Raw genomic sequence first — 24,642 nt, forward strand, 5'->3', positions numbered from 1 at the left:
TGTGTTCAAAATGTAAGTTGATTACATTTTAGACCATTAGATTTTGATAGTAATTGATGTCAATCATTGAAATGTCTAAATAGAATTAATAAGAGTAAGGCAATTTTAACCCTTAGATTGAATTAATCAAATGATTAATATTTTGATAAAGGGACAAAGGGACAAAAGGCCTATTAGGCTAAAAAACAGAGCTTCCTTGTTATATAAAATTTTATTTATTTATATTTTTTTTGGTTGTGTATTTGGGCATTCATACAAACCCTAATTTCTAAACCTACGCTTTAAAACCACTGACACTTTGGCCTGAAGCAAAACAAATACTAGAAAAGGTTCTTCTCAGTTGTCATATATATGCTGGAAGAGAAACACTGTGGAAACTCGCACACAAGCCCTAACCAAACCCTTTTAGCTTTCAAGCCTCGGCAGGTATTGCTTGCAGAGCAAAAGGCGAAGGCAACGACGACGATGATGAAGCCCTGCAACAGCAAAACCCTAACCCTAAATCCCGACCAGAAGGCCCTTCTTCTCCATTCCGTTCTTCAGTACCTTGAACACAATAGCTTCTCCAGAGCCCTCAAGCGTTTACTCTCGGAAGCTCAAATCGAGGTCTGTCTCTCGCTCTTTCTAAATCTCTTTCTATATATACATGTATATACGTTTCGATATTTGCTGATTGGTTGGCAATTTTGTTGTTGTCAGTATACTATTTAGTTCTAGTGTGTATATATATATATACACAATATGTACATTAGTATCCAAGTGCCCAGCTACTATTGATTTTACTTTATTTTGTCTCTATTTTAAATTCAACAATGTTACACACCTCAAAAAACACAACCCCACAACCCACACTCAAATTGGTCCAGGAAGGAAAAGAAAAAAAAAAATGATTGGTCCACATGATGTTGGGGCCATGGGGGTCCCCAACTTTGGGGTCCCAAGCATTTTTGTTTTAAATTTGTTTGAGCTGAGAAAGATTAAAATATTGGGTTGGGTCCAAGTTATTCCAAAATGAGGTTGATTGTCTTAGGTTGCATTTGCATGGAACACCTTGCACCAACACTTTCTTAGGTTTTTGGAAATGATGGGATAAAAGGAATAGGAAAGGAGAAAATAATTAAATTTGGCACAAAAAATAAGAATCTTTCCCTGTTTCATCTTTCCAATAGTAACCTGGCAATAGTTTCGTTTGGATTTTATTTTCCTTCCCTAGCTGAATTCCCCATCAAAACAGAGGCTTTAAAATCTTGGAAACATTGTGGAAAAGGAAAGAAAATTAATTTTTTTTTAGGTGATATCCAAGCAGAGATTATAAGAAATTAGGGTTTTGTTTTTATCAGAATTGCAAATTACACTGTTTTCTCAAATGTATTTTACATATTGATTTTGTCAATGACCAAAATATTTTTCTTAATTGCTTCATTAACTTCTAATCTGCTGCCTGGGACCCTGTAATTGGTGTGCCCCATTTAAGAAATTGATGTTACTGTAGGTTTAATTAAATAATGAGAAACAAAAGTTGAGAAAATGATGTAAACAAGTTTGTACCTCAGTGATGAAGGTCTTGAATCCTGAAAGTCATCAACAATATATACAACATTATTGATTGACCATAATGATAAACTATATTGTAGTTAAAGGAATGTCCCTTTATTTCTCTTCAAATTGAAAACAGGTTCCATTTGCAATTATTGTGACATGGAAGTCTATTGCTCTTTTATACTAGATAACCAGATTTAATGATAAGGGGGATTGCAATTATTGTGAATGGCCCTATTTGATGATATACTGTTCCATCCGCAATTATTGTGAATGGCCCTATTTGTTTGGATAGACTGGATAAGAGGGGATTACAATCCAACGGACTGTTAGTCTTGGAATAAATAGTCCTTGACTATTTATGTGTCTTATGTTTGTTTTGTCATGAGATTGTATATGTTTGGAAATGACTATCCTAGCGAATCCCATGTTTGGTTGAGAAATTACGAAGGAGGATAACTACTTAAAAGACCATTTTGTCCTTTCAAATTGTTTACTAAGGCCTCGTTTGGCAAGTGACTTTTTTAATCAAAAAGTCACTAAAAAAAATCAAAAAGCTAACAACCCATACTAAAAAGTCAAAGATTCTCTCTTCTGTCTATTTTTTGCACATCTTTTCGTAAAAAATTAAAAAGTTATCCCAAACATACTAGTTTTTTTTTTGCTCATATTTTAGCCAAATAGCCAAAAAATTACTAAATTAGCCTGTTTCCAAACGAGGCCTAATAGCAATGTTAAATATGACTTATAAATTTTATTTTATTTTATTTTTTGGCTAGGACTTGTAAATAATTAAATAAATAGAACATCGATAAAAACTAAATAAATTTATTTTATTTTTTGGTTGGGACTTGTACATTTTATTTTATTTTCTTAAGTGCAATACATAACAATAAAAAGAACATCAATAAAACTTGCAAGTGTAATTCTAAACTAAATGTGAAACAGAAATCCAAAGTTTCCCAATACCATGGATGCACCAAATGTGAATTTTTTTGAACTCAACAATATTATGCTTGGGCTAATCTAGTAGTGACCCCCACCAATTTAAAATAGTACACATATCAAAAGCAAATGTATTGCATAAACACAACATTCTGTGTGAAAAAGGTTCTGTGAAAAAAAAATGAAAGGAAAAGATATTAAATACATGGGGCCAAAATTGTCTTGTTACCAGCTAATATAGAGGGGGGATCTGTCCACCCAGGGTCTATACTATATCTAATCTAACTAAAGAATATCTAACAGCTGAACTAATCAGTTACAACCACTTGCACCAATACAAGATATGCTCAACTACAACAAGTCATCATGTGTTTTGTAACTCTTGCTTGATAATTTTTGTTTTTTATTTATGACTGGGTGTTCGGGCTAGCTTACGCACACCTCAACTAATCCCGGGACTCAAGTGTTCCCTCCACGTGGATCGGGAAAATCCTGGGCAGATCTCATGGGCGTGGCCCCAAGGAGTTGATAGTATCTAGTGGGAGTTGAAACTGAGACCTAGAGTAAGCACACAAGCAGGCCACAAGCTGCACCCAGGGTTTCTTGCTTGATAATCTCATCAGGCCCTCTCAAGAAAATGGGTTAGGGACGAACCATGAGCTTGTCCTTAAGATAAGGAGGGTCTATCCACCCTAGGACACAATAATCTCACATATGAGGGACTAATTGTCTGATTGGACTATTAGTTCGGCGTTCACTTATTCAATTAAACAACTGATTAATTGATATGTTGGACATAGAGTCTTATCCCTTGAGTGAATCTCACGAAACAAACAAGGCTAAAGAGTCAAAAGAGTCACAAGGAATTGCATAAGCATCAGACAATCGTGGACAATTAATGACTCAACAATCATCGAAGCTTTTCAGGGGCACTATTATTTGTAATCAACTATAACAAATCTTCATGTGTTCTGTAGCTCTTGCTTGATAATCTCATCAGGCCCCCTCAAGAATGGGTGAGGGACGAACTATGAGCTTGTCCGGAAGATGAGGAGGGTTTGTCCACCCTATGACACAATAATTCTAGATATGAGGGACTATAGTTCAGTTGGACTATTAGTGCGGCCTTAACTTTTTCAATCAAACAACAAATTAATTGATATGTTGGACATGGAGTCTTTATCCATGAGTGAATCTCACCAAACAAACAAGGCCAAAGAGTTATAAAGTTATAAGGAATTGCATAAGCATTGGACACTCGTGGACAATTAAAGACTCAACAAATACTGGTGCTTTTTAGGGGCACTGTTAGTTGTAACTTGTAAGGCTCTTAACACTAGCGTGTAGGTTTTAAGGGAGATTTTTTTATCTGCAATGGTGTTATTAAAAGGTGCGTCTAGGCCCAAGGCTCATCAAGGCGCAATCAGTGCGCCTCAAAACATCTCAGGCTATGCGATGTAAAACATTACCCATAAAGGTGCATGAAGCGTGTGCTGTAGGCTTAGGCTTAAGGCAGATGACTATTACAATAACAACTCTTGAGTTCACTTAATCTTATTATTTTAAGGGGATTAAAACCCTTAAACATATATTGCATCCAACCACTTTTTAGCTTTATTGTACATAGACTTTGGTTGGATAGAGCTTTCTCTTTGACCAGACTAACAGTTGCCGTTCTTCTTCTTCTTCTTCTTCTTCTTCTTCTTCTTCACCTCAATCTCCTTCTCTATGCTTTTCTTGTTTATGATTTATGAGTTGGATGTTTGTTTTTATGTGAACCTTGAACTATTTGTCCATGATAAAATATTAGTGTGTTGGTATTTATGTTTTAAAATATTTAATTTTTCATTTTACTTATGTTGAACCTTGAATTATTTGCTTATATTAAACTATCTATGTTTTATTGTCAAGATGACCCTCACTTCAATGAAGTCGCACCTCGCCTTGCTCCTAGGCCCTAGGAAACCTTGGCGCTTTAGTGTGCCTACCGCCTTTAATAACATTGATCTGTGGTTTTCATGCAGATTTGGTTATGCACGTACTAACGAATTCTCTAATGCTGTGTTATATAACCCAGTCATGCTAGCCTAGGCTTGTTTACACTGTTTTAATTAAGTGAAGGTTTGAATTAGGTTGGTCTTTCCACTGTTTTACTTAAGTGAAGGTTTGAATTTGGTTTGTCTTTCCATTCTTTTATCTATTGGAGAGAAGTCTTAAGGTTTGTACAAACCAAGGTTTCTAAAACAAGAAGTACCTTGCGTATGTTAACTTTTATTCACGTTTTGATTGATACTCACTTGAGCAAATTTGGTTAGAAAAACTGATTTCTATTGTAGTTTCAGTTATTGATTACTTGGAAGTAGATTTATAGTTTGAATGTGGTAGGTAAATAAGCAAAGTATATGACACTTTTGTGTACATTTGGTTTGGCTAGAGCCAAATAATACACAACACAATAAAAATACTAGTTTATTGACATTTTCATTTTGGTTTTCTTCATTGGTGAGATATAGGACTTAAATAGAGATCCATATATGACTGATGCTGCAAGCCTGCGACACTACATGATATCCATCCTCACATTTTATAAATTTCTCTCTACAGTGTCCTGCCCCCACATTTCTTCTGTCAAAGTAATTAGAGTTCTTTTGAACTTAAAGTCAATATCCATTGTTTTGTTTTTGGGTAAATAGGTTTGTATTCAATTTGCTATTGATTTTTACGCTTGGGTGTTTTGGAAAATAAAGGCTTATCTAGTTGACTTTTAATCTGTTCGAACTTCACTTTCTGGTTGCATGTTGAATCTGTTAGGCGCTCATGAAAATTTCTGACCATTGAGCATGCATGTATACCTGTTTTTCCATAAAGGCTAGTTTTAAAGATACTTGGGTAGACTTAATAAATAGTTTTAAAAAAAGTCAGTATATACCTAAGAAGGTTAGTAACATCAAGCAATAATACATGATATGCATATCTGTGGTATACAGTTTCTGTCAGCAACACGTTATGATCTCTGATTCGTTATGCTATGCTGTTTCTTTGTAGTTTAACTTGTCTGTCATGCAAATGATCCTGTTCTTTTTCTGCAGAATGACAGCTGGAAGACTTGTTCACTAAATTTGGAAGATATCTATGGCAACTATTTGGAGACATGGTAGGACAAGAAGTACTTTATTCTTGAATTTATTAATAATAAACATAATTCGTCATCACATCTCCATGATTCATGGAGCCTGCCCTGATATGTTGATAGGGTTGTGCATTCTTTAGAATTCTAGTCCAAGTTGCAACTTTTTATGCACATATACACTCCCAGTATGCCTTTGAGATCTTTCTCATCATAGTTGTTATACCGTTCTGTATGGCCCGGGACATTCAGTACCCAATCAAATCACGGTACTCTTAGGATGTAATTTTATTTCGTCCTTTTTTTCTGGTCAGTTCCAAATAATTTTGGTTTTACTGGAAAAATTTGGATGTTATGTTTGGTTTCAATTTCCTAGATTGAATTTTTTTGGAAACTGAGTATTTTGTTTTTCGTGTTTAGTGAATATTTTAAAAATTTTAAGCAATTTTTTTATATTTTTAGATGTACCTTACTTAGATGTATCTAAAAAGTAAAATATTTTTAAAAAATCAATAAATACACAAGAATACGAAAAATGTACTGAATTTTCGTTTTTTTTTTTTTTTTTGTATTTAGTGAATTTTCTAAAGATTTTTTGCACAAATATTATACTTTTCAAGTGTATTTATATTAGGTGTATCTAAAAATTAAAAAAATTGCTTAGAATATTAAACAAATTTAGTTAAAACAAAAAGCACCGAAAACAAAAATTTTCAATTTTCTGAAACGTGAATGATGTAGGACAAGTAGGGATTACTTTCCTACAAGTAGTGAGCCCGGTTTAAGTATATTGGCAGTAGCAACAATAGACTTATAGGGTTGGATTTGGTGGGATTTTGTGACTGCAAAAATATTTAAAAGAATAAGAGTTTAAAGGTTTGTAAAAGGGTAGGGTTTTGGGAATGAAACACAAGTGTTTAGGGGCAGTTGGGCAGTTGACGTGAACAGTAACCTTGCTGGATAGAAGAAGAAGAAGAAGAAGAAGAAGAAGAAAGAAAGAGAAGTGCTTCACCCTCACAAGGAATAGACTAATCACACAAGCACAATCTCAAATTTTCATAATATTAACTCTGCTATTGAATCATTGAGATTACACATATATTTATAGGCTAAACTAATTCTATAAGGACTATTTCTCAAATTTAGAAACTAAAAATATTTAGCAACTACTAATATTCTAGACCAACTATGACTTCAAATTCTACTTTAATCATAATAGGAAACTTTAATGACTTCTAATTCTACTTCAATATCAAAATGGGAAACTTGGACTTTTGACTACTAAGATTATTTTAGACATAATAAAACTCATATTTAATAACCCATTTAATAACTTGACCCAAAATAAAACCCATGGGTGACCCCTACAACCCATGTCTAACAATTATTGGAATTACCATTATACCCATAATTACTAAAACCTACTATAATGACATGAAGATTCAAATTTATTCCAAATCTTTAATTCTTAATGTCTTAAATGTGCTTCATGTGAAATTCCAGATTTGCTCTTTTTCTTCTTTCCATGATTTTCATCATTCTCCCCTCCATTTGAAAAAACTCGACCTCAAGTTTTATAATGTTGAAGTGTAAGGATTATGAAATCTTGCACTTGCGACCATTCAACTTGATTTTTTGGAACGAACGATGAGAAAATCAAAAAGTTCAATGTTGTCATCACTCCATTAACCACATCGAATTTGTCATCGAATTTGTCAGGAATAATAAATTCAATGTGAACTTCATTTTTCTTGTGAAGAGTAGAAAGTTCAGTTGCATTCTCATTGTTCTCTCTGGCTTCCTTAGCTTTAGAACATTGATCATGATGATCTTTCATGCTTTCTTCAGTAAGCAAATTAATTTTTGCCTTCTTGTCTTCAATATCCTCAATATTAGCAGCATGTTCATCTTATTCTTTCATAGTTTCTTCAAAATCTTTAACACTATCATCCTCTTGTTCTTGGATATTAGTCTTCTCTAAAACAGCAGCCAATAACATCTCCATGGAAGCTTTCAATCCATTTAAAGTTGTTTTGATAGTACGCATATCACTCTTTATTGTTGCAACGTCCTCCTTAATTATCGCAAAATCCTCTTTTAACATCGCAGCATCTTCCTTAGTAGCCTTATAATCTTTTGAGGGGGCTTCGAACTTGGAATTCAATTCAGTGTTTGTCACCATCATACTCAATAAAACAACTTTGTCAAAAAAAAAAAAAAAACTAAAAACGGTGGAGACTAAAAGTAGGATCTTGAAGCTCTGATGCCAAACTGATGTAGGACGAGTAGGGATTACTTTCCTACAAGTAGTAAGCCCGGTTTAAGTATATTGACAGCAGCAACAATAGACTTGTAGGGCTGGATTTGGTGGGATTTTGTGACTGCAGAAATATTTAAAAGAATAAGAGTTTTGGGAATAAAAGGGTAGGGTTTTGGGAATAAAACACAAATGTTTAAGGGCAGTTGGGTGGTTGTTCTAAACACTGTGAACAGTGACGTGAACAGTAGCCTTGCTGGATAGAAGAAGAAGAAGAAAAGAGAAAGAAAGCGAAGTGTTTCGCCCTCACAAGGGATAAACCAATCACACAAACACAATCTCAATTTTCATAATATTAATTCTGCTATTGAATCATTGAGATTACACACATATTTATAGGCTAAAGACTCCTAATTCTATAAGAACTATTTCTCAAATTTAGAAACTAAAAATATTTAGCAACTACTAATATTCTAGACCAACTATGACTTCAAATTCTACTTTAATCATAATAGGAAACTTTAATAACTTCTAATTCTACTTTAAAATCAAAATGGGAAACTTGGACTTTTGACCACTAAGATTATTTTAGACATAATAAAACTCATATTTAATAACCCATTTAATAACTTGACCCAAAATAAAACCCATAGGTGACCCCTACAACCCATGTCCAACAATTATTGGAATTACCGTTATACCCATAATTACTAAAACCTACTATAATGACATGAAGATTCAAATTTATTCCAAATCTTTCATTCTTGATGTCTTAAATGTGCTTCATGTGAAATTCCAGATTTACTCTTTTTCTTCTTTCCATGATCTTCATCAGTGAATCATGAAAAACAAAACCAAACAAGCTATTTCTGGTCAGTTCCAGACCGATTGACATTGTCTAATCACCAACTCCTAGGTGAAGCTAGGGGCTACCAGCTGTGTGATATGGGCTATGATGATTGCACCTGACTTGATGTTTTGACAATACTGTCAAAATGAAAAAAAAAAAAGAATTATTGTCCATCAACTGTAGTCTATCCAGGCTACCACTATAAAGTATAGTGTTTCCCATATTTGTTGTATTTTATTTTAAAATTTTTTCCTTGTACTACAGTTGTTCACTGTATGTATATAAGGAAATTTAGATACTCCTCCTTACTATTTGAGTTTCTTAGAGAAAATATAAACGAGTAAATTTATTAACTATTACATATATGAATACATATAAATATGTATAATGATAAATCTGAAACAGTACTCCGAAATGCACCGATACATACCATACCAATAACAAAGATGGTAGGTTGACCGGTACGGTATTCACAACTTTGTCTCTCATTGTTATACTTGTATGTGACAAGAAATATAAATTTAACCATTGGCTTAACATGCATGTTCTGGGCATTTTGAACATGATAGCCATTTATAAGTTGGGGATACTTGGTAGGTTGTTTGTTTTATGTCTGCCATGTAAATGGATGAATAACTATTACTCCATTTTGCATTGCTTTAGTTAATAATACTACTAGAGCACATTTGGTATGATGGAATAGGCGTTGGAATGGAATGCCCATTCCAACTCTATATTTCATTTTCCTCGTTTGGTACACCTTATGTTAGTGGAATAACTATTCCTTCCTCCAAGCTAAGGAATAGGCATTCTATTCCATGGATTTATCCTAAAACAAGTGCCTATTGGTTTCCTCTATTATAGTGCTGTAGTTACTCCTAAATCATTTGGTATCTCCATGAAAAATATAGATTAGAGTTGGGAGGATCCTTGCATATCGTGGGTGCAACACTGTTGAATGATATTGATGGAGATCTCTTCGATTGACACTTTGTTCACTTTGATCTGGTGCTTGAAAAAACTCTTCATTTTGTTGCTCTTCAATTTTTTGTTTGCTTTTGTTAATTGAAACTTTGAATCTCAATTTTCATTCTCATGCTACTTGAGCTTCTGTGCTGTGCAGTACTCGTGCTGGAACAAAATGTGACCCCTACAAGGAGCAAGGTATACTATGCTAATGGAACTTTGTTCAATTTGTAAAATTTCTTCTGTGTGTCTATCTCACTCACACCACCCGTTCTTTTAAAATGCATGCAGTTTTTAGTTCATTTGAATATTAGATCTAATACTACTTCTGTGAAATTACAGAATTGCTGACTAACTGCATTACCAAAAAAGATGGAGACGGTCACTGTTCTGCCTTTGAGCAAACTGTTGGAAGGAAAAAGAAAAAGAAAAGCGATGAGAGTGATAGCAATGCTGCAGCAAATCAATCTGGAACTGATGATAAATTTTCTGAATCTACTAAGAACTCCAGGGAGATACTAGCAAATGACTTGCTCACTGATTCAAATGTAGAGTTTAAAGAGGAGAAGAAAATAAAAAGAGTTTCTAATTCTCTTCATCAAACTGAAGAAGTTGATGTGCAGTCATTGAAGAAGCCCACTGCTGATACAGTCTGTGAACTGCAGACAGATGAATCCACTAAGAAACAGAAGGATAAGAAGAAAAAGAAAAATAAGTCAATTTCTGAATCACTTGATGGTATTGTCGAGGAAATGCAATTAGATTCGTTGCCAGTGGTAAATGAAGAGACATGCACAAATTTGAAACCTTCCTTAGGTGGTGGTAAAATTGATTCTGAAGCAGAAATTAAATCTAAAGATAAAAAGAAGAAAAACAAGCCAACTACCGATTCTCGTGGTGACAATGTTGAGCATTGTGCCTTGGGGGATAAGAAGCGTTTGATTGCTAATAATCTTGGTGGAAATGTAGGACAAGAACAATCAGATTTGTTGCCAATGGCCACTGAAGATAAATCCAAAGATTTAACATCTTCAAAAGGCAGCAATAAAACTGATTCTGAGGCAAAAGGTAAATCTAAAGATAAAAAGAAGAAGAAAAAACAAAGTACGGATTCTCTCGTTGAAAATATGGAGCAATGTAACTCTGCCTTGGAGGATATGCATAACATTTCATTGGAGGAGAAAAAGGTTGGATCTAAAGATAAGAAGAGAAAGAAAGAGGGTTCAATTTCTGAAACATTGTCTGGTGGGGTTCCTGAAGTGCCTAACAAAGATGATCCAATAAAAAATGGGTCAAGAAAGAAATCTGTTCAGGCTTTTGAGGATGCAACTGGCAAGGAAAAAAAGAGCTCCAAAAAAAGGAAAAGATTGGTTTCTGTTGAAAATGAGGGGCAGCTTGTTGAGAAATTAGTAAGCGAGGAGTCAAAACGCAGAAAAACGGAACGTTTGGAAGAAACAAAGTGCTGTGAACAACTTACAAAAGTGAATGCAATAACAGGTGATGATGAGCATGCTGAGAAAAAAAAAGAAGGTGAAAATGGTCATGTTGTTCAAATTGCGTTCCAAAACACATCTATTGAGGCACATGCAAATGGGAACCTTGAGGAGGATGGAGAGAAATCTGCTGCTCAGAAAATCAGAAAAAAGCAACATAATGGTTCGGCAGAGGTATGCTTGCTGTGGTTTCTTATTTTATTTTGTTTTGGTTAACTATAATTTTATTGCCTGATAAGATATAAAATGGAGGTAGTCTTGTTTTTTTAGTTATATCAAGAAATATGTGAAAATTTTCTTGTGCCGCTAATATATGATCACTGGTCAGTAAGGGTATTACAGAGGAAACAAATTAATAATTTAAAAGAAATGAACATGGAGGCCAAATCTTGTAGCACGAGCCATCTATATGTGTGCAAGAATCTTCACGACGTGAGGCTTTTGTCCCATGCATGGATCATTTCTTAATTCATGAGTCAAGTTTGCAAGCAGTGCCTCGATTCATATTCCTTTGATCTTGTATTAGTCAATCTCAAAGGTGAAGTCCTTTTATTCCTTAAAATACAGCTAAACAAAAATTTGTAGAATATTGTAATTTGTAACAATATAGATACATATATTTGCACACACTAGAATCCCTTTTGGTTTGTTTAATCAGGTGTGGCACTTATTTTAGGAGATGCTTTTTTCTATCAATGATTGGTGTGTTAGGTGCTAGTGGACAGGACAGTAAAGGTAGTGTAATTGGTTGTCTTTGTTTATTTTTTCAAATTATAAGTTAGTCCCTGGCCATATTTATCAATTTTTTGTTGGGTGTCGAGAGTTAATTATTTTTTGGTAATTTCTAGATTTGCTTGGCATGGGCTGAAAGTGATGGATTTTGAGTACCATTACAAGTCTCAGTTATGTTTTAGGGTCATTACATATGGTCTCATTGAGCCTAAAATAGTCCTGGTAGCCAAAAGGTCAAAATTCTTATTTACTAGCCCTAGTCCTATTAGTATTAAGATATTTTGAGCAGCTTATGCAAAGTCTTTGATTATTTTATTCATTGGAGTTGGTTTATGAGGTTTGAGATCATGTTTGTGGACTTACTCTAATTATTGCATGGTTGAAGCCCAATAAATTCTTTTTCTTCCATAAAAATCAGCCAAGGCACTGTTCACAAGCTAAAGTTCACAACCCCCGAACCACCCTATTTTCCAAAATGCTATCTCTTGAGCCTTAATGAACCTTCATCTTTTGCCTTACCCTATGGCCTTCAAATTAACACCAAAAACTAATAGATAGTTAGTTGTCAGTAAATTGTCAGTTAATTTTGAAAATTCAGAAGTTAAATAGTTTGGTGCAAAGAAAAATCAAGATTAAAACTCCACTACAACATTGTTTTCCCGCTCTTTCTAAAACTAAGCTACAACTTTTGGAAACCAAATTCACCACAATGCAAATTGTAGGCACAAATTGAATGTCCTTGGCTTTCAAGTCAGCCTAGGATTCTTTAGTCCAATGTTTAACCTTTCCTGTAATTTCCCATGTATTTAATTTTGATGATGCAATCTTTGTTAGTGTCATCATTTATCCAGTGTCTCCACTCCTTTGTAATGGTCTCATTTTTTAGGATTAGAAAATGTGCCCCCAATATTCTTGTTAACTGCCTCCTACAATTTGAAAATTTGTTGTGAAATGTCTTGATGGATGCTGTTTTTTACAGCCAAAGACAGTGAATGCATTTCAAAGGGTAAAAATTGATGAGGTGGAATTTGCTGATGAGAGGCTTCAAAATAATTCTTACTGGGCCAAGGTGATTGTTTTTCCTTGTTATTTATTTATTTATTTTTTTTGATTCTTTGAAATGCCATTCTGGAAGTTTTCTTCATGTCCTATGTTATTAGCAGTTAATCTCCATTTTTAACTTTCTGCAGGATGGTGCGGAGGTTGGATATGGTGCCAAAGCACAGGAAATTCTTGGGCAGGTTAAAGGAAGGTATGTCTTTGAACTTCGTCATGCATTCACAAATTAATACTGAATGACTTTATCGTTTATGCTGTGTTTTAATACTGAATGACTTCTATCTCTTATGATTACCTCTTGTTTTATGTACCACTGTAATGCCCCAATTTCTATGGATCTGGTTAATATTATCTAAATCCGCATTCATCCTTTATTTTGAAACTCATTGAATTTATAAACATGGAAGCCAATGGTTATCCAATACTCATACTGTAACGCCCCAAAAATATAGATACCGAAATACACATCATACTCATTAAACATGCGGAAAACCTAATTAATCCCAATCATTCGATATAAGAAACATTCCCAATACTGTATTCCATTCACAAATATCCATTGAGTCTTACAAATAGCACCACATGCTTTTTAACATTGATTAATCCCGAACATGAATCCATAGCATGTGAACGAAAAGAAACAATATTTAGCCTAGTACAAGTTAATGTCTTAAAAGGCTACAAATTCCAAGGCCTTGCCCGCTTACCACAAAAATAGGACATAAACCTAATACACCATAGCCCAAGGCTGTACAGAAAACAAAATAACAAAACGAGCATTTAGCTCCAAGATCCTCTAAGCTCTCACCTTGGCGGAGGCACACTATCAACACCTGAAAGTTGTTTCCATGTAGGGTGACCATAAAGCCCAGTAGAGCTAATTTTAATGACATGTATGATGTTTAACAATGCCATATGTTGAATGCATATGAATGCCATGACCAAAACATGAGTTTTTTCCTTTTTGAAACAATGCCATGCAAGAGTTCCAAAACCACATTCCGAACACTTTCTTTTGAATTAAAAAACAGGACAGTAAATACAATGCTGTAAATTCCCAGGGCTAGTGTCTACAAGTAGGCTATAAAAGCACTACAAAAATATCACTTTACCGGCTCCTAACTAGAAGGAATTGGTGCCTGACCGCACGGGTTTTCAAATCTTCACCATGGGCCTATAACCAAATTAATTGCCCACAACCACACCCCCTACACGGATTCACTATTTTATTACCACTTTCTCAAAAAGAAATCATTTCCATGATACAATAGATCCATTTCCTAAATCACATGCAATTTCTATCACACAGCAATGCTATCCTCCACCGATAGCCAAAACAGTTATCTCTAATTTGAAGATTAAAGTGTAACAACTATGATATAATCCAACATAATATTAAAATCCGAAATCTCCATGATTTCCCAAAATCTCAACAATCAATATTCAACACTCCTCAAGAGTCTCACGAATCTTAACATTTTAAATTCAATTTCCAAAAATTAATATAATTTTCCCAACAAATTCAACATTTCAAAAAGAGTAATCAATACTCATCATTTCCAAAGGTTTCATAAATATTTCCAACCAAATCCTCTTTTCAATAACTTCTACTCTCCTTAGGTCTCATGAAAAAAATTTGGGTTTTCCCTCAAAGCGCAATTTTCTTCCAAAAACCAAGTCACAAGTTAACTCCAAGAACGTTAATTGGATAATAAGAAAAGCTAGTGAGAGATCCCCCTTTTTAATGCAATAATACATAGTTTTCCTAAAGACTTCAAGCCATCAAATTAATACATAGCGAAGCTAAAACGGAAGAAAATCTCTACCTCAAATCAAAGAGGAATAGGAAGAAAATCCAAAAGTTGACGGTACGGTGATTTGTTCTGATTAGAATGAAGTCCTCGATGAGCCCTACACTTCATCTCAAAGGAGCAAGATGAGAAGACGACTCTAAGTGATTAGATCTGAAGATCTTACGCGAAAAAGGTTATAGTTTAGACAGAGAGATAAGGATCCACGAAGTAGAGAAGAGAGAGAGAGAGAGAGAGAGAGAGAAGAAAAGAGTAAGTGGGGGTCCTATTTATTGTATTAGGTCAATAATAGAATATTTGCCCTAAAGTCAACCAAAGAATAAGTCAAAAACCCAAAGATCATCCCAAACAACCCTATTAAACAAGCTATGTGCTATATAAGTGCAGTTTTTGACTAAAAAAGTAGAGAGAAAAAAGATGTATGTTTGGAATAATTTTTTGATTTTTTACGAAAAAATGTGTAATAAAATATTGTAATAAAATCAAAATGACTATTTTATCCTTGTTGACTTTTTGACTCTTTTAACTCTTTAACTTTTTGACTTTTGGGTAGTTGAATTCAAAGGGCAAAATTATTAGCTTCCCCCAAATAGTATAGACTTTTTGACTTTTTTAGTAATTTTTTGACTTTTGTAAGTAATGCCAAACCAAGCCACGTAGTAGAAAATTTTGTGCTGCTGTCAAGTGTTGATAACTTGTAACATAGGTGAACAAGGCATCAACAAACGTGGTGTCGACACCAGCTAGTCCATGTGTCAACACCAAAAAGCAGTAGTGCCCAACCGACACTTAGGCCACGCAGTGCCGATACCCAGAAGAGGTGGTGTTAACATCAAGAAGCAGAAGAACAAGAGAAGAAAAAAGAAGAGGAAGCAGGTGTTGACCCCAGAAACCTAGTGTTGACACCTAGAGCTAGATTTCTCAGTTCCTAACGAACTTTTCGACAAAACTAAACGTGAGTGAACAACCCTAACAAGTGTAGATTGAATTTTACTCTACCAAATCTATGATACAACACCCAAAGATCCAAATGGCAAAAGAAATGGAAATTAAATACACTTTCCAAAGGTTTAAAGAGCACAAGTGTTAACACCTATGAAGCACGGACACGGACACGGATACGGACACGTGATACGGCAATTTTCAAAAAATGGGGACACAGACACGGCGGGAGATACGGCAAATTTTTTAATTTTTTTTTTATAAATATATTTTTTTTAATACATCAATTATTTTATTTATTTTTTAAATAATGTGTGCTTATTAATTATTTTATTTTATATTATATATGTGTTTTTTTTATTAATATGTATAAATATATAAGATAAAAAATATGTTTTTTTTATTAATACATATATATTGTAAGTATTATATCTTATATATGTTATAAGGATTATATGTTATATATATTATAAGAATATATATATACACTTATACAGATGTAAAAGATAAGACTGACGAAAAGGCGAGAGAGAGAGAGAGAGAGAGAGAGAGAGAGAGAAGGCGAGAGACGTGATCGAGTGAGAGACGTGACTGGATGGAGGTCATCGAAATCGACTGGTTTGAAGGTCATCGTCTTCTCTTCCATTCGAAGGACAAGCCAACCAGGTTTCCTTTCTCTTCTTCTTTACTCTTCTTCTTCTTTTCCGTTTGTGTCTTGATTTGGACACGCGTGTCCAGATTTGGTGGACATGCGTGTCTCTGCCGTGTCTCCGTCGTGTCCCCTGCAAAAAAGTAATTAAATTAAAAGGACACGCCAACTGGCGTGTCCTGTACATATCCCCGGTGTGTCCCCGTGTTCGACACCGCCACGGCATCAAATTTGACGTGTCCATGCTTCATAGGTTAACACACACATTCATAATCAAAACAAATCTCCTATTCATATTCTTCATTTCATCAAATGAGATGTACAGAAGTAATCACATGCATTACACATTCACAACCCTTAAACCTGAATCTATCGCATGCTATATAATTACAAAACTATGTAAATAAGAATGCCCTATCGGTGTACATATCTCAAGGTTGAAACGTTGTTACAAAAAGGTGGGCTTTACCCCAACACATAAGCCAAAGCTATACAATCTAAACAACAAAATGAGCCTTCGTGCTCCACAAATCTCCCTAACCTTCAACAAGGCGGAGGCATTTTACCAGTATCTGAAAATGTTTTTGCTTGAAGGGATGAGCAAAATTGCCCAGTAGAGATAATATTACCAAAGTATATGAGATTATCATGGATATGATCATGAATGCAAATGATGTTATTTCATGCCAGAAGGTTTTCTTTATTCATGAATGCAATGATGTAACTTTCTAAAATATTTCAACTTTCACCAATTCCAACAAAACCAATTATTAAACCGTAAATAATACATGGGAAATTCCTAGACATGTGTTTGCAAGTAGTCTATTTAGAATTATAAAAAAATCCATATTCTTTGGTTATTAATTAGAAGGGCAATTGGACACTTGATTCCGTGTTAGTTTCTAGACTTTCACTGAAGACCTCAGCCAACTTAATTTAATTTACAAACATTTTTTACACATTTCAGAGTTAACTACATTATTTATTTTTAATAATTTAACAAATTTCCAATTGTTACCAAAAGTCCCAAAGACAAATCTCAAAGAACTCGATGATACACATGATATAAGCATGAAATGCTGATGCAATGTATGAATTGAAAATGTTTCATTTTTCCTGGTTCTCAATATTCTACAACAAACATGCAATTCTTTGCCGATTGCTAAAACAGTCATATCTATCAAAGTACTTCACTGAGGCAATACAAGAGTATAACTAAACAATAATTCCAACAATTTAATAATTCTCAAGAATTTCCAACATTTTTAATATTCCCATAATTCTCAATAAATTCAATAATTTCAAAATTCCCAAGAAGTTTTACAATTTCCAAACAAATTCTTCCATTTCTCAATAATTTTCCCAAATTACTACACTTTCCCCAATTTCTCAACAATTAGGTTTTTGAACGAAAATTAGGGCTTGTCAAAATTTAGTACCGAACTTTGAAATTTAAGTTCCATTTGTCAATTTGAGAACTAATTCTCTAAATTTAAAACAAAGGAGCAAGCCCTATTTATACCATATACATACATCAAAAACACCCATTTTTCTCAAATTTCATATCTAACAAAATACCACATAGACATGGTAACTCAGGTCACTGACAAGTATATCGCTTGAGCAACTAAATGTGTGCTCGAGGGAAGAATTGAGGCTTATAGTATCTCAGGTTTTAGAAACTCAGAACTGTGAAGGCCTAAAGACTGCTCGAGTTACCAAAGTTTCGCTTGAGTGAACTAACAGACGTAACTCTCTCGTCCGAACTCTGTTTTGGGCAAATCAAGTGTCTAAAATGAAGCCCCGACAATAAGCTACCCAATGGTTCTAGTATCGTCAAAATTCGAAGTGTGGGGAGAGAAAAGGTTAAGAGAGTGAAGACTCTACAATGAATGAATATCCGAATCAATATTTTTTGATCAGATCTCACTTAGCCACTGCAATGACACCTCAAGCAATGTTCTAATATCAATTAAAAAGGATTTCAACAATAATAGTAAGGAAGTTAATTGCAATTCCATAGATTTAAGAGTACAAAGTGTTACAACCACTTTTATTGAATTTGCTTTGAGGTAACTCCCTTCAGTTTCTTAAAGGGTTGTGATTAGGGTTGTGCCAAATACCCGCTCAAACTGACTGATCCGTTCCAATTTGCTACGATCCATGCAGATTGGGAGAAGTGGCAGTGCAAGTTAGTTGAGGAGTGGTATAAAAAATGTTCAACAGCAAATGAACCAAACTATCTTGCTATATCTCTAATTTAGATGCATTGTCACCAAATCTCTTGCAAAAGTCAAAACACTAATTTGATAACAATATTGGCTTCTTAAGCAACTGTCTTTTACCATGGCTGTTGGCCACCACCAACAACATTGATTAAGCTCACCGCCATCATCCTTTAGGCACCTCCACTACCCCGATCATCCTCTTGGTGCCACTACCAACCAACTCTCTCTCTCTCTCTCTCTCTCTCTCTCTCTCTCTCTCTCTCTCTCTCTCGTGTGCATGTGCATGCCCACACACATACATCTACCCTTTGTCAACCTTCACTACCGACATCCTCCATACCAGCTCACCCCCCACAACTCCATCACTCAATTGCCAACCTGCCAATGTAAAACTGTTGAAAATTTCAACCAAATTGGCGGTTTCAAGTTACCATGGTTTGGTGGTGGGTGGCCAACACCCCCACTTGCCAATAGTGGTTCAGTCAGAAAAACATTCTCAAATAGCACCATATCAGATTGACTTGTAAGCAAATTGTCAAGAAATCTTTTTGATTTAAAGGAAAGAGTATAGGGTAGTTGACTCATGTTTTTTGGAAGTTAGTTTGTTGTTTTTCTCTTTTATTCATGTTTTTTTATATTTTAAGAGCCAAGGTTATTTTAATAATTTTGGGCATTGACTTAATATGGGTCTATGGGTCCTTTTTGGGTCAAGTTATGCTATTGGTTGTATGTGGTTTTTGTTATGTCCTAAATGTTTTTGGTTTGTCAAAATGTCAGTATTCTATTTTCAAGTCCCTAGTGTAATAGGGGTTAATTTGAGCCCATCTAATTGATTAAGCTCAATTGGAGCCCAGTTAGAAAGTCCAAAATTATTGGGCTTGGAGATATCATTATCGAATGGGCCGAATTGCTCTAATCTCGAAAGGGTTTATATCCACAAACCTAGAGACCTATTTGAGCTCGGACTCAAAAGGGTTTTGAGCAAACCTAGAGATCCGAGCATTTGGCGGTTGAGGTGGCACGACCTAAGAGGTCCATGAGACTCAGCGATATTCGCAGCAGGGTGTTCTCATGAACTACCCCTGACCCTTTGAGATGCGTGGTGGCTAAGAACAATGGTTCGCCGAGAGGTTGATATCATCTTTCGGATTTTTCTCATCATCGAAAAGGTCACTTCCTCGGACAAAGTAGTTAGAGAAAATATTTCCTATGTGCCTTGCATATGGGCTCCATCCTACATGAAGTGCTTATAAATAGTATTCACCCATATCTTTACAATGATGAAAATTTTTGAGAGATTATTTTTTGGAGAGAACTAATCTTCATTCTCCATTATTTCCTTGAGAGTAAAAGTAGAAGATCTATAGGAGAACCTTGCCATTATTCTTTCTCTAACTACTTTGCCTTCTTCTTTACCCAATCTCTCATCTCCATTATTTCTTTCCTATGGTGTTCCTAGTTGCAACTATTGAAGAATCGTAGGCCTCGTTTGGGAACAGGCTAATTTAGTAACTTTTTAGCTAATTGGCTAAAAAGGTAGGTAAAAAAAATTTGTATGTTTGGGATGACTTTTTGACTGATTACGAAAAGCTGTGCAAAAAGTAGAGAGAAGCCGTAATTGTTGACTTTTTGGTATGACTAATTGGCTAATTGGTTAATTTAGTAACTTTTTGGCTAATTGGCTAAAAAGGTGGGATGACTTTTTGACTGATTACGAAAAGCTGTGCAAAAAGTAGAGAGAAGCCGTAATTGTTGACTTTTTGGTATGACTAATTGGCTAATTGGTTAATTTAGTAACTTTTTGGCTAATTAGCTAAAAAGGTAGCATCCCAAACGAGGCCTAAGGCCTCGTTTGGGAACATGTTTTTTTAGTAATTTTTTGGCTAAAATATACTGTAAAAAAAACTAATATGTTTGGGATGACTTCTTAATTTTTTATGAAAAGATTTGCAAAAAGTAGAGAGAAAATAGAATCTTTAACTTTTTGGTATATGCTGGCTTTTTGATTTTTTTAGTGACTTTTTGACTTTTTGGCTAAAATCACCACTTGCCAAACGAGGCCTAAGTCTCTCTCATCATTTCTAAAGAATTTGAATTTTTCGGCGATATTCGAATTTTCTGGCTAGCCTTCAAAGTTTCCGGCGACATTCAAATTTTTCGGTAACGTTCATGCACCCTCTCATACATTTTGGTGACTCTGCTGGGGAGGTGGGTTGGTTAATGGTAAGCAACAAGATCTGCAACGCATTCTCTGGCGAAAATGGAAGAAGTTAATCAACATGAAGGTTTTTTCAATGGTAATGACAAAACTCAAGCCCAAGCTACTTTCATAGGTGCTATTCAAGGGTTTCAAGGCACACAAATACTCGCTACTCTTTTACCAAACCCAAATGGGTTCTCAAATGTCGAAAATGATGTGCAATTGATTGGAAATGGTATTCATCAAACCCAAATGGATTTCCAAATCCTCGAAATGGTGAGCACTGGTGTTTTCCCAAACCTAAATGGATTTCTAAATGCCCAAGTTGGTGTTTAAATGGCTTCCTATGGTTTTTCAAATGGTGGAAATAGACAAACCTGCTTTGTTGCTCCATCACCATTACAAACCCACTTTTTTGTTTCATCACGATTGCACATGTTGGATCCAAATGGACAAAGTCTTCCAAGCACTTTTATGCTTCCATGGCTATATACACTTACCATAGCTCTACCATTTATGACATACACACCACTTTTTCTCTCTATACTTGCTCTCTCTACCACTTTCTCTCTCTAGATTGCTTGTTTTAATCTTTCATATGACCACCATTTCTCTCCATCTCTCCACGAGTCTAGTTTGATTATCAACAAATTCTAGCCTCTCCTTTCCATTTCTAAAGGAATTCATATTTTCCGATGGATGTTCCTGAGAAAGTCATTGTATCACATTGTTCGAGGATGTTCCTAAGAAAGTCATTGTATCACATTGTTCGAGGATGTTCCTGAGAAAGTCATTTCCGTGGATATTTCTCCCAAGGAAGTCATCTCCGAGGATATTGCTCTCGAGGATGATGTTCCCGAGGAAGTCACCTCTGAGGATATTGCTCCCAAAGATGGTTGTTCTCGAGAAAGTCACTTCCAAGGATATTGCTTCCGAAATAGTCTTGTCCAAGAAAACTATATATGAAGTCACGCTCGTTTAAGAGCTAGATAAAAGGACTCTTTCCTCCTTACTCGATCCGGACATCAAGCCTCCGTACCCGGTGGAAATGTTAAGTTACCTATATCCAGAAGAGGGTGTGGGAAAATACTAGGGACTATTTGTTTCACGATTATAATTTTCTACTGTTAGTGAACTGTTTTTCACTCACGTGTAGACGTATATATTTTGTCAAATTACGTAAATTTTGTGTTCTTATTTTTTTGTAACCATTTTATTTTATTTGCTTCCATTGCTTGGGTGGGTTTATTCCCTATACACGCAAATAGCTTGATAATACATTGTTGTACTTATTTCCTAACAACTTAAGCTTTTAGGATTATTGGTGATCTAACAGTGGGAATTACACATTTGGTGGGTTTCTGTAGTTTTCAGCTTGAATAATTGTCTTTGGTTTTGGGTGATGCAGAAGTAGATCAAGGGAATTGATGCAGATTTATTATTTATTATTTTTGGGTGGATAGGTGAAACATTGAAGAAAATTATTCATGTGTTTCTTGGACTTCGATTGTTGACAGCTTTAGTATTGGTAGAATTATTTAAAAAGAAGGAATAGAGCAGCTTTTCTCTGTTACATTGAGCTGATGCTAAACTTTCTAGTTATCACAGATTTTCTTTGGTATATGATAGTTGGAGCTTATAATCTTTCTCTTGTTTCAGGGATTTTCGTCATGAAAAAACAAAGAAGAAGCGTGGTAGTTATAGAGGAGGGCAGATTGATCTACAAGCCCACTCAATAAAGTTCAATTATTCTGATGATGATTGAGAGGCTTCTGATTGTGAGTGAAAAGTTCTTGCCCTTGGTTTGTGGTTTTCTTATGATTCTAAACTATTTCATCGATTCTTGTGGGTCATTGATGCTGCAATTCTTGCATTAGTGTTCCATAAACCAAATTTTGAGTTGATTATTAAGATTTACATGTAGTATGATACTTTTATCTTAATTATTCAGAATTTTGAACTTAAAATCTTCAACTTTGCCTATCACTTCAATTCTGTCTCATTGGCAAGCAAATGGAATGGATGGATTGGGTTGGGTTGGTAGTTTTAGTTTGTACCTACCATTTGCTTCAATTTGCAATACTCAATTCACTTCTTCCTAAATTAACACATGCGCATTAATTCACCTCACATTTTAGCTAATCACCATTGAATCATTCATCCACTTCCTAAATTAACAAATGCTAGACACAAAATTGGATTTCACTTTTATCACCTTAACAAACACATTAACACAATTTTTAACCATCCCAATGTGGATGTTGGCAGCTAGTGGTAACTGCTAATTTCATATCAATGCTGTATTTGATTGCTGGGGGATAAAATGAAATTAATAAGGTTTTTGGCAACATTTACAGTTTACTGTAAACTGTTTATAACCTTTTGAAAACGAAAATAGAAATCAAATGAGTTTTTGTTTGCAATTTTTAAAAATTCTATATATATAAACAGAATAGTAAATATAAATGCTACCAAACAGGCCTTAAGTTTTGAGTTTTTAAAAATTCCAATCCTTGGCAAACCAAGCAGGGTGCTTGGGACTGTTTTGTTCTGTTCTTATTTTTCAGAAAATACAAATTATGTGAAGCGAACTACTTTAGAAATTTGTTTTTGGAACATTTTTTGTTTTTGCAACATTTTTTAAAAAACAGCGTACTTTGTAAACACTTAATTTTTTTATTTTTTGGCACAAAAAGTGAAAACAAAGTGAAAATGGTGTGCTCAAAATTTGTATTGTTTTGTTTGTGAGAACATGGAAAAAGGGGAAATAAAAACAAACAAAAACACTGGCCAAGAAAAGGGTTGAGCAAAAAAAAGGTTGAAAATCGCGAATCAGTCCAATTTAATTAAAAATAATTTGGTTTGGTTTTATCAATGCACGTAGGGGTTATCAATGGGATGAGTTGGGCTTATTCAATCCACAATTCTTGCGTCTAAATCTCATATTTTATGGGCGGATTCGGATTACAAACCTTTGTCCAAAGTCTTAACTCATCTTTTTTATGGGATGGGACGAGTCAAGCGAGTTGGAATGGACTATGAGCCAAGTTGGGTAATATCAGATGTTTTGTGCGCTAGTTATTTGAGGACCCCTAAATGTACGGTTCGAATGTGGTTATTACAATAGGTAAATTGTACTTTACGGTTCGATTTATGATATTTACGAATTCAATTTGAAACCAGACTATTTATATGTATGTATATATAATTTGTATGTATGATCAGCTTTTATTTCTTTCAACCGTATTTTTGTATATTGGTAGAACTATTTCTAAATAATTGTCTACAATTCATAGGTTGTGAATAATATTTTGTAATCTTGTACCTAAAAAATAATAATAATAATAATAATAATAATAATAATATTTTGTGATTATATTGTGAACAATGACAAAATTTCTAAAAATTGCAATTCAAACCAAATCGAACCAAATCACATTTTAATGGTTCGATCTGAGTTGGTTATCAAATTTTCATGGTATAATTTGATTTTGTTTCAAATTTAATGAACCGTAAATAATAATTTGGTGCCTTGCGTACTCCTAAATTAAATCAATTCAAGCCATACTCAGTCCCAAGGACATTTGGATTCTCAGGCCTTGGACAACAGTGTTTTGCTGAATTCCGCTTCTTAATGTCAACAAAAAGGGGCAATTTCTTTTACGATTGAATTTAAGATTTGAGAATAAAAAATAAAAAATAAAAAAATCATATTACAATAATTTTTGGTAAGTGTGAATAGTTTTAAAAGGTATGAATATTCAACACCAACTTCCATAGTTTTCAAAAATTCAAACTATTTTGTTAATTGAAAGTATTAGTCCCAACTAAGAGGCCATTTGGA

At 34.5% G+C, this 24,642-nt stretch overlaps 1 protein-coding gene across 2 annotated transcripts; it reads left to right on the forward strand.

Moving 5' to 3' along the window:
- The first annotated feature begins 201 nt into the window (after positions 1-201).
- On the forward strand, positions 202-22,765 carry LOC114319254 (uncharacterized). 2 transcript variants are annotated; one of them, XM_028266262.2, is made up of 7 exons: positions 202-606; positions 5,574-5,638; positions 9,842-9,882; positions 10,027-11,351; positions 12,889-12,978; positions 13,100-13,161; positions 22,458-22,765. In XM_028266262.2, exons 1-7 carry the CDS (start codon positions 352-354, stop codon positions 22,561-22,563), a joined length of 1,944 nt encoding a protein of 647 aa, XP_028122063.2. In that variant the 5' UTR covers positions 202-351; the 3' UTR covers positions 22,564-22,765. The 2 variants fall into 2 exon arrangements, with proteins under 2 accessions (XP_028122063.2, XP_028122065.2); XM_028266264.2 differs by lacking the exons at positions 12,889-12,978; positions 13,100-13,161; positions 22,458-22,765 and adding an exon at positions 11,506-11,715 and having other exon boundaries at positions 204-606.
- The last annotated feature ends 1,877 nt before the right edge of the window (positions 22,766-24,642 follow it).

The sequence above is a fragment of the Camellia sinensis genome, chromosome 13 (genome assembly GCF_055761805.1).
Source record: "Camellia sinensis isolate YWXY chromosome 13, ASM5576180v1, whole genome shotgun sequence".
In the NCBI taxonomy this organism is placed as follows: Eukaryota; Viridiplantae; Streptophyta; class Magnoliopsida; order Ericales; family Theaceae; genus Camellia; species Camellia sinensis.

Excerpts from the sequence above, each read along its gene's own strand:
- LOC114319254 (XM_028266262.2), top strand. The coding sequence starts at position 352 with ATGCTGGAAGAGAAACACTGTGGAAACTCGCACACAAGCCCTAACCAA. Across the intron at positions 5,639-9,841 it reads GGCAACTATTTGGAGACATG|TACTCGTGCTGGAACAAAAT; the intron begins GTAGGACAAGAA and ends TGTGCTGTGCAG. Across the intron at positions 11,352-12,888 it reads AACATAATGGTTCGGCAGAG|CCAAAGACAGTGAATGCATT; the intron begins GTATGCTTGCTG and ends TGTTTTTTACAG.